Here is a 9,937-nt window from a genome sequence, read left to right as displayed (position 1 = left end):
GCCCGTCTCCTCCGCTTCCTCTTCATCCCCTCCGACTCCGCCACACCCGACTCCGCCCACTTTCGCGCCCGTGCTAAGGTTTCCTTATCATTCGTGCTCTTCGCGGCCGCCTCCGCAGCTTCTGGTCTGGCGGCAGCGGTGTCCCTATGCGGGCTTCAAGCCATTGGTGAGGGCTTTTGGGTGATTGGAAGGGTCGGGTTGAGGGGTTTCTTCGTTGGTTTACTTTTTGGTTTGCATTACGTTTTGAAGCGTCGATGGGTTTTGGAGTTTCCCATCATTCAGGTCACTTTCTCTATCTCTGTCTCCCTCACTTAAAGCTTCTTAATGCGTTTCTGTCTATAACTGCTTTTGATTGTGCAGCGGCCACCTTACTTCAGCTTCAAAATGGGAGTTCCTTCGGCTGGTAGGCGCGCTCTCAAGCTTTCCATTGTGGCTTCCGTCTTCTCAGCTATTTTATTAGAGCTTCTCCCACATCCATTTAAGTACATCATTTCACTACAGAGATACTTCACCGAGCAGATCGTCTTTTCTATTGCCACTTTTGCTATCTTCTTCTGTTGGGAATTGACTCATCACTTGCACCGGGTTGGTTTCTGCAACATGCTTCTTATGTATATGTTAACTGTTTCAAGTTACTTATAAATATTAGTAATTCATTTGGTTTTAGTCATTTAGATGCGTAACTTTGTTTCGTTAATGAACCCAATATTATTGTATTTGCACATTTGTCTCAACTAGTTTGTGTTTGTCAGTAATATGCTGTGCCAGCATCATGATATGTATAATATCTCTTCAGATATGATATTTAGGATCTCTCTTCTATATTAGAATTGGATTCTGATCTACGCAGCATATTTTAGCATTATATCTGAGATGTTTTATTGACTCAAACAGTTGCACACATTCATGTAAGTCGTGTCTTCTCACTGTGTAATGCAGGAATTGCAGAAAATTATAAGATGCACAGTGACTCATGACTAAATATATGTGATATATTAATAAAGAAATAACTCTGAAAGCAGCCATGCATTACTCTGTCCTCTAAAAAACTTGTAATCAGCTCTGTATATATGTATCCTTGAACTAGTGACTAGTTATAGAATTCTGGGTCTTTTTTATTAAGGAAAACGTTATTGCTTACTGATTGAATTTTCTGTTGTGAACATCTCCTTTTAGCTTTGGAGGAGAGTGATCCAACATCTCTTCTACGCTATCTTGCGTATCTTGATCTCTGTATGGTATGCGAAAAAAATGTTGACACTTGGAGGCGTGCAGCATTTTTTGAAGAAACTGGTGAGACTTACAAAAGAGTAATCGCTGTGTGCTTGAAGCCACTGGAGCAACTTGCCACAATATTTAGTGAAGGCATGGGAAATTCTGTTGACAAACCTGCACAGCTATCGAATCAGTTATCCTCTCCAACTGATCCACGACTTGATTCAAAGTGCTTAGAACAATTGCAGCTTCTCCAGGTATGGGCATATCTAACTATATTTATATTGTTTACTTGTAGCTAACTAACTTTGTCTTTTTGGTACAACTAGAAAGATTTGCTAGTTCATTTAACTTTTTCTTTGTTTAACTAGAAAGTTTTGGCAGTTCTTGTGATTACACTGAATTTTTAAACTTAAGTAACAAAAACCTTAAAAGTCAGGAATCTTGGATTGTATATGCCTGGCGCATTCACAATGTTACAGTGTTTGTTGGCCCTCTTTACTTTATCTTCAGTTTTTATCTAGTATGGTTGAAAGTTGAAACTTATTTAGAAGTTGTGGAGCCAACATACACAGTTTTGGAAAGAGGTGTAAAGAGACATGTGCCACTTTAGAATTGCATAGAAATAGGATTTTGACGATTTGTGACTTGACTCCACAAAAGTCTGATCATTATTAGCGATCTACCTGCCATTCTGCCAAAATTGATAAGGATATTGCAAGTGGTTAAAGGTGGATAGCATGAGTGCACAACCATTTCATGTTTTTGTTTTGGGTGTGTAAATGTGCACAAATGACCATTGTCATCAGTTGCCATTCCTAGTAATCACTAATCATGGCCGCTAGTAACAAAGTTCACTTAACTCAGCATTGTGAATTTGCACGTGACCTATTAAGACCTTGTGTTACTTATATGCAGCTTTACACGTGGTGTTCAAGGTCTGTTGCCTCACTGACTGCCTGTTCACGCAAAGAAGATAAGTTTGGGGTTGCTCAGCTCTCTGGGAGTAATGCTGCCGTAATTTCAACGTTGATATCCTGTCTTCTAGCTGTTGAAAATTTCATGGGAAAGAAAACAAACCTGCAGTCCCCGCACCAGCTATTGGGACCTGCCGGTATCAGATGGGCAACAATGAACGGTGGAAGGGTGGATGTTTCATCTGGTAAAAGAAGAAGTGGCCCAGTAAACTCAAAAGCTTATGTTATTGCTGATGTTCTAAGGACTTCAATATACCAAATAGTATCAGCATTCCATGATGAGATGTTAGCTGGTGCTAAAGCAAGCCTTCTTGAGAAGGACTGGATCACCAATGGGAAACCAGCTTTTGGTACCCGTGAGATGCTTATACAAAAGCTACGTCTTTTCCTTGATTATAGAGCTACATAACTTGATTGTAGTTGTTGGGGTTTGGATGCCACTTTGTTGGGTTGATCAAATATACTCATAGGTTGTTGTTAAGTGGAGATGAAATAGGACGAAGAGGATTCAATTTTGCTGTCCGAAATTTCAGAGAGGATATTAATGTGTAACGATTTTTTTTGAATATGCTTGATTTGGCAGGTAAAATCACATAAAAGCATGTGTTTGTGCGTTTTTTTTTTCTCGAAGTTCTTTTAGGCTTTGCTAACGAGGGGGCTCTTGCTAGTTGCTACCCTGTGGCCCTGTCTTGGACTTTGGTACATTGCCTCCAAAAATGGATAAGGTCCTAAAATAGAAAAAAAAAGGATGCAAATAGATCTTGGCTCAATATTTTGACCACTTGTGTCGGATAATATTGTATCGTATCTTTACTTATGGAGAGATTTCAGACTAGTAGGGTTAGAGTTTCCTTCATGTTTTTGTGGATTATCTCAATGGTAGCTTATCATATCATTTTTCAACAGACATGTCAAACACAATTTCCGTTTGAACCCTAATTTAGCAGCCATCCATCTTCAAACAAAGCACCTCTCTCAACAGATTATTATTGCTGACACACTGCTTTGTCGTTACTAAATGGTAGAAGTGTCACTAATTGATTCTTGTCTAGTAATATACTCTTCCAACATAAATTCATTTGATAAAATAGAAGGAAGGTATTTCTTAGGACCTAAGAATATTTCTCTTTATTCAAGAAGTTAATCACTTTCATTCGTTATAATAACTTGACTGCAAGTTGTTAGATCCTATTAACAAATCTTAACATCACATGTCCCCATCACGGAAATGGCCTAAGATCTCTTGACCTTGATCCCACCAACGGCTAGGATTGGCTCTCCCGCATTCAAAATCACATCATACCCAAATCCAAATGCCACACATAAATTCCCCACTTGTTAGATATAAAACCCAACCATAAAACCATTTACAAACTTGTTTCTGTCGGCAACTTCACTCATTGATTCAATTCAGATATTTTGTTGTTTTGCCGCGAAAGTTAAGAATTTAAAAAATGGTGAGAAAGAAAGTGAATGTGCATGGCGATGGTGTTAGGAGTAGGAATGAAGAGACAGAGTGGGAGGTGAGGCCCGGGGGAATGTGTTAGGATTTCAGAATGTTGGTGTAGAAAAGGAGCGATGATGCTCCGACACCGAAGTTGAGGCTTCGAATTGCTTACGGTGGATTGAGGTATGAGATCAGTGTGAGTTGCATGAGCAGTTTCCTCGAGGTGAAGATTCTGAGCGTGGAAACGGGGTTGCAGGTTGATGAACAGAGCTTGGTGTACAGAGGAAGAGAGAGAGAGAACGGAGAGTACTTAGACATTTGCGGAGTGAAAGACAGATCAAACTTGGTTCTGATTGAAGACCTTTCGAGCATCCAACGCAGATTCATACAGATGCGTAGGAACGCTAAGATTCAGACTGCGACTGGCGCAATCAACGATATTATCCTCCAACTCGACCACCTCGCACAACAGATACATACCTATGCAACTCTTTCGTAATTTGGTGGACACAGGGCAGTTGAATTATGCTCACAAATTATGTAGGTTAAGACGTTTAATGGTCTTCATTGTATGTTTATTTTGATTTGATTAGGCTATATTAAAATTTATAGAGAGCACAACCCCCTATAATAAGTTCCTCTCATTAATGCATAATGAACACACATATAACTCAATTTGTTTCTGTTTCCCTGATCTATAGAGGTGTCTGCAATTGACAAGTCCATTTCGAATGGGGACTCAGATTTCGACACTAATTGAGATGTTTGCGAGACAAGCAATCAAGTTAAAAAGCATTTCAACAGGAGATGTTTCTGCACAAAAAAGTGTTCAGGTATTTAATTCCATTCTTTATTATCACACAAGTTCAAGAGGAATGATGAGTTATATGCTAAATTTGATGGTTACATATTTTCAAGAAAAGAAAGTGCAGAAATGTGATGAAACATTGGATGCACTTAAGATATCTAATGCAAGAATAAAGCATGTTGTTGGTACAACCAACTGGGAGACCTTTGATCATCCTCCTTCGTCGACTGTGGGAAATATTTGATTGACTTTGCTTCTTTTATTTTATTTTATGCCAACTCTTCTGCCAATAAATATTGCGTGCTCTGAAAAAGTTCTGTTCAAAATACTTGTATCTTTGTCAAAATTATTGTTTGGAGTTTTAATATGTCTATATTTATTACTTGATTGTAAAGTTATTGATCCTTATTTTGCTGGTCAATAATGATGTGGAAGATATGAAATTGTGATATAAATTTTTTTTATTGAAAGTGTAATCCAGTGTCTTATATTTCTTATTCAACTTATGATTATTAGTGTGAAAATATGTCATATGCTCAACTGCTTAATAACTCGAATTATATAATCTTATGCCATTTTGCTTCAATTTTGAAATTTTCATCTTCAAATATATATATATGCCATATAAGACTATTATTATGCCATAAAAAACTACGTCTGTATTTTCACTATTTTGTATTCTTTTAAAAGGGAGTGGATCCTTTCCAAGGGAGAAAAAAGAGGCAGCACTATATTCAGATTACACATTGCACAATATAGACTCGATCTAAGCGAACATTAACATATCAAATCCTTAGCATGTTGTGGTATCGTACGATGTAACATGAGACTATACTCAAAGCTCTCCTCATTGGTGCACACATCTCAGCCGTTGAACCCCAAAATTCACCTATGTTCCTCAACCTTCTTATCATCATCATCAACTGCCACACAGAACCCAGTACCCCATATTGTCACAAAATGCATTGCTCTATTGCAGTTTTGGGCATCTTCCATATCCAAACTAAGGCAAATCCATGGATACTCACTTAGGCATGGTGTCCCACTCCACAACCCTGACATGGGCAAGCATCTCATTTTTACTATTGTATCCCTCTCTGCACCCATGTCTTATGCCTACCATGTGTTTGCTGTATTGCATGACCCAAATGTGTTCACTTGGAACACCATGATAAGGGGTTATGCTGAAAGTGATGACCCAAGTCCTGCACTTCATTTCTACCGTAAAATGTCGGTGTCTTGTGTTGAGCCTGACACTCACACTTACCCTTTTCTTCTCAAGGCTGTTGCCAAGTCTTTGAATGTTAGAGAAGGGGAAGCTATACATTCAGTTACAGTGAGAAAAGGGTTTGGGTCTTTGATGTTTGTTCAGAACGGTTTGCTTCACATGTATGCTGTTTGCGGCGACACAGAAAGCGCACACAAGGTGTTTGAGTCAATGGTGGAAAGAGATCTTGTGGCTTGGAATTCTGTGATTAATGGGTTTGCTCTTAATGGCAGGCCTAGTGAGGCCTTGACACTATTCAGGGAGATGAACACGAAGGGACTGGAGCCGGATGGGTTCACTATGGTTAGCCTTTTATCTGCTTGTGCTGAACTTGGAGCTCTAGAATTAGGACGTAGGGTACATGTGTTCTTGTTGAAGGTAGGATTGACAGAGAACATGCATGTGAACAATTCACTGCTGGACTTTTATGCCAAGTGTGGGAGCATCAGGGAGGCGAAACAAGTTTTTGGCGAGATGAGAGAAAGGAATGTGGTTTCTTTTACTTCTTTGATTGTTGGCTTGGCAGTGAATGGCTTTGGGGAGGAAGCACTTGAGTTTTTCAAAGAGATGGAAGAACAAAGAGTTAAGCCTAGTGAGATTACTTTTGTTGGTGTCTTGTATGCTTGCAGCCACTGTGGAATGTTGAATGAAGGGTTTAATTACTTTAGAAGGATGAACGATGAATATGGAATCATGCCAAGGATAGAACACTATGGCTGCATGGTGGACCTGCTGAGTAGGGCAGGTTTAGTGAAACAAGCATATGAATATATTCAGAACATGCCAATGCAGCCAAATTCTGTTATTTGGAGGACCTTATTGGGAGCATGCACAATCCATGGTCATTTAGGCCTAGGGGAGATAGCTAGATCACACCTTTTGAAGTTAGAGCCTAAACATAGCGGGGACTATGTGCTTCTCTCGAATATTTATGCGGCCGAACACCGTTGGTCGGATGTACAGACAGTAAGAAGATCAATGCTAGAGGATGGTGTTAGGAAAACACCTGGCTATAGCATGGTGGAGTTGGGAAATCGGGTTTATGAGTTTACTATGGGCGACAGGTCTCATCCTCAGAGTAAGGATGTATATGCACTGTTAGAGAAAATCACAGAGTTGCTGAAGTTAGAAGGTTATGTTCCTCACACTGCAAATGTACTTGCAGACATAGAGGAAGAGGAGAAGGAGCAAGCTTTGTCTTATCACAGTGAAAAGGTGGCAATCGCTTTTATGATCCTAAATACACCACCAGGGACCCCAATTAGGGTCATGAAGAACTTGAGGGTTTGTGCAGATTGTCATATGGCTATAAAACTCATATCAAAGGTTTATGGTAGAGAGATTGTTATCAGGGATCGTAGTAGGTTCCACCATTTTAGAGGTGGTTCATGTTCATGTAAAGATTACTGGTAATATTGGATGTAATGAAAGTTAAACACTATTTGATAATTTTAGGTGAAATAGCTTAAAGGATGGAATCAAACCATAAATTTGTGAACTCTTAAGCTTGCACTGCAAAACAGAGGCGCGAAGGAAATGAGTTGGCACACCTTCAAATTCAAATAATAAAAATCGCTGCAAAACTATTTATTTGAAGCACAAATATTCTGAACTCTCTTTCGATATAAACTGAATAGAATCAGAATCGTTTTCGCCCTTCTTTGATGTGTCAATCGAGTATAACAATGGCGAATCGTAGGATCTGGAGGAAATGGGAAGAGAACTCCAGTGCCCCATTTGGTATTCACACACTCTCTTTCTAATCTTATGCTAATAATCCTCATAGTACAATTAATTAATTAATTAATTTCTTTTCGTTGTTTTGTATGATCTGTGAAGTTTAAGTTTGCTGAATTCTCCGGCTAGTCTCCCATGCAGCCATGTCTTCTGCAAGTAAGTATTCTTCTTCTTGTTATTCGTTATACAAAATCCGAAATGAAGCATTCTTATGTGTTTGTTATTCAATTTTGGTGGTTTCAGCTTTTGTATCGTCAAGTCTATGAAGTTGTCTTCTGATTGCCCTGTCTATAAACTACCCTTCTTCCCTCGAGGTACCCCTCCTCCTCTTACCTCCTTTCTTTATCTTAAAGGTTCTTTTAGTAATTTTGGTTATTTTGTCTGAAGAGATTCGTCCTAGTCCTCGTTCGCTCAACTTGGTCAACATTTACAAAAGAATGGAACGCTCTTCTGGTATGAACTTATTCCTCACCCAGAATCCGCATCACTCTAAGTTTCCAGGTTAGCTTTTCCCATCTGTTTTTGTCTATGTATAACTTCACCTACTTCCAAATTATTATGACTTGTGTTCAAGTTTTTATTTGCATTATGCACTATTTTATTGATTTGATGTGTTGTAATAAGCATATGCCTGTGCTATCTTTTAGTTGCAAGCTAATTTGCCTGTGGGTTTATAGGTTCAAGTTCTAGCTTTGTTTCAAATATAGGAATATGCTTTCAAGTATATGCATTTATATCCTCCTTTTTATACTTTACTGACATTTAGTTACCTGGCAGATGAAGAAACGCAATGTCAAGCTGATGCTGACTGTGGTAGAGAGGATGCTACTCGAAGTCATCGAAACCCTGCTCAGAAAAGGAAAACCCTCAAAAACAATGTGTCAGGGAAGAAGAATGTTCCTGACACTGCAAAACCTTCTCTTCCAGCTAGAAAAGGGTTCAGGTGCCACAAGATCCTCTTTCCGAAACTCCATTAAAAAATTCAAGCTCCGAAGACTCCCTCTGTGAAACTAAAAAAGAGGGAAAAGAAAAGGATACTGATACTGCAAATGAAAACCCTCTCCAAAGTGAAATAGATGTACCTGTTCTTTCACCTTTCTTTTGGTTAAGAGAGGAGGAAGGTGTTGAGAATTTAAGTCAGCAAACTTTCGGGGAAAAGCTTATAGATGAAAGCCCAACACCAAGCCCTCCTTCATTCAGTGATCCCAAGGACTATGATGATGAAAATCCGACTAACTGACATTATCAGTAAGTAATGGGTTGTTATAGCAACTGAATACGTCGTCATAAACTATGAAATTGTACACCCTTTTTTTTTTTTTCAGTAACTGTTTGTTTTATATGGCTGATGAAAATCACTTCCCAGTCTCATGGTTTAAACTGTTCACCTACTTGCTGTGTGTTTAGATTTACGTTGGACAAATTGGAGTTTGATTGAAAGTGATTTTATAGAATTGATTTTGGGTAGTAGTGAGTTTGTGTCAATGTGATTTATGTTTGGCAATTTTTAGTAAAATTGATTTTAATAAAATAAATATTGTTTGGATAATATTAGTTAAAATTTTTATAAGTATTTTTTTTATATATTTTAGTACTTTTTTAAGTATTCTTAATAATCTTATTTTTATTATTATTTTAGGTTCTAATTTTTTACAAATTATATTTTTATTATTATTTATAATTAATTTTTTATTTAATTTATCATTTCTAATAGGAACAATAATACATATTATAAAAAATTAAAATAGTAAACAATGCACAAAAATTAGAATAATTGTTTTAATATTCTCAGTATTTATTTAGAAAAAATTATGGAAAAACCAATAATAATTAATAACGAACCTAAACGTACCTTGAGTAAACGCAGAAGCTACAATTTCTTGCTTCTAGTGAACGAACTTTTGGGATGCAGAATTATGTTGGCGTTCAGAGAAGAAAAGTTGCTAAATATCAAAGAACAGCGTTCAAAACATTGAAACACACTTTTATGCTCTCCAACGTGTTTCACAAACACACCCTTAGTTGGTGATAAACGTTATTGAAGTCACTCAGAACAAAATTTGGAAATTGAGTTTTCATGGTTAAAATCAGATTACTTTAGAAGAGACTTATAATAAATTACAGATTTTATTTCTTGGCTTCTTACTATTTTCATGTAGGATGAGGTGCAAAATAAAACCTCTTTTGATCTCTTTAATAGTGAGCTGTTTGAGTGGACACAAAGGCCTGCTCTCTTGAATTATTTTCTAGTCCTGTCAAATTGCAGGTAAGGAGAGAATTGGAGCCCCGGGTTATTCATACATAAATTTAGGAATTAGATTTGCCGGTGTGATCAGCAAAAATCAAGAAGATTTGCTGGAAGCCTTAAAAGAGCTTGAAAGAAATAAATACAGTGATTATGCTGAAAATACTAAACTTCAGAATTCACAAAAAGGAATTAGATTGTCTGATGTGCAGTGTAACTTCACCATTTAGTAATTCTGGTG

General features: G+C 37.7%; 4 protein-coding genes across 5 annotated transcripts in view; all 4 read left to right on the top strand.

The window, feature by feature from the left end:
• Positions 1–716, top strand: part of LOC107469197 (uncharacterized) — a gene marked incomplete in the record, with an annotated part of 982 nt that extends 266 nt beyond the window's left edge. The window contains 2 exon segments of the mRNA XM_016088576.3: positions 1–282; positions 361–716. Coding sequence (XP_015944062.1) covers positions 1–282; positions 361–642 — 564 coding nt within the window.
• A 441-nt stretch (positions 717–1,157) lies between these two features.
• On the top strand, positions 1,158–2,758 carry LOC107469179 (uncharacterized; the record flags this gene model as incomplete). Its single annotated transcript, XM_016088563.3, has 2 exons — positions 1,158–1,472; positions 2,134–2,758. Coding segments are annotated over 2 exons (783 nt in total), but the record flags the coding sequence as incomplete, so codon positions are not given.
• A 152-nt stretch (positions 2,759–2,910) lies between these two features.
• On the top strand, positions 2,911–8,810 carry LOC107469198 (pentatricopeptide repeat-containing protein At4g21065-like). Of its 2 annotated transcripts, XM_016088577.3 has the most exons (7): positions 2,911–4,179; positions 4,341–4,472; positions 5,138–7,454; positions 7,554–7,607; positions 7,695–7,765; positions 7,839–7,952; positions 8,229–8,810. In XM_016088577.3, the coding sequence occupies exon 3, from the start codon at positions 5,271–5,273 to the stop codon at positions 7,125–7,127; it is 1,857 nt and encodes a 618-aa protein (XP_015944063.2). In that variant the 5' UTR covers positions 2,911–4,179; positions 4,341–4,472; positions 5,138–5,270; the 3' UTR covers positions 7,128–7,454; positions 7,554–7,607; positions 7,695–7,765; positions 7,839–7,952; positions 8,229–8,810. The 2 variants fall into 2 exon arrangements, with proteins under 2 accessions (XP_015944063.2, XP_052111410.1); XM_052255450.1 differs by lacking the exons at positions 2,911–4,179; positions 4,341–4,472 and having other exon boundaries at positions 5,132–7,454.
• Positions 3,647–4,138, top strand: LOC107469181 (BAG family molecular chaperone regulator 1-like). Its single transcript, XM_016088564.1, has 2 exons — positions 3,647–3,715; positions 3,761–4,138. Exons 1-2 carry the CDS (start codon positions 3,647–3,649, stop codon positions 4,136–4,138), a joined length of 447 nt encoding a protein of 148 aa, XP_015944050.1.
• Positions 8,811–9,937: the final 1,127 nt, after the last annotated feature.

Source organism: Arachis duranensis, chromosome 10 (genome assembly GCF_000817695.3).
Source record: "Arachis duranensis cultivar V14167 chromosome 10, aradu.V14167.gnm2.J7QH, whole genome shotgun sequence".
NCBI classification, from domain to species: Eukaryota; Viridiplantae; Streptophyta; class Magnoliopsida; order Fabales; family Fabaceae; genus Arachis; species Arachis duranensis.
The sequence above is the reverse complement of the archived record's forward strand: the minus strand, read 5'-3'. Positions and strand labels throughout refer to the sequence as shown.

What these genes read in the sequence shown, in the direction of transcription:
- LOC107469181 (XM_016088564.1), top strand. Translation starts at nt 3,647, where the DNA reads ATGGTGAGAAAGAAAGTGAATGTGCATGGCGATGGTGTTAGGAGTAGG. An exon ending in ATGAAGAGACAGAGTGGGAG is followed by an intron (nt 3,716 to 3,760) that starts GTGAGGCCCGGG and finishes ATGTTGGTGTAG; the next exon opens with AAAAGGAGCGATGATGCTCC.
- LOC107469198 (XM_016088577.3), top strand. Translation starts at nt 5,271, where the DNA reads ATGAGACTATACTCAAAGCTCTCCTCATTGGTGCACACATCTCAGCCG.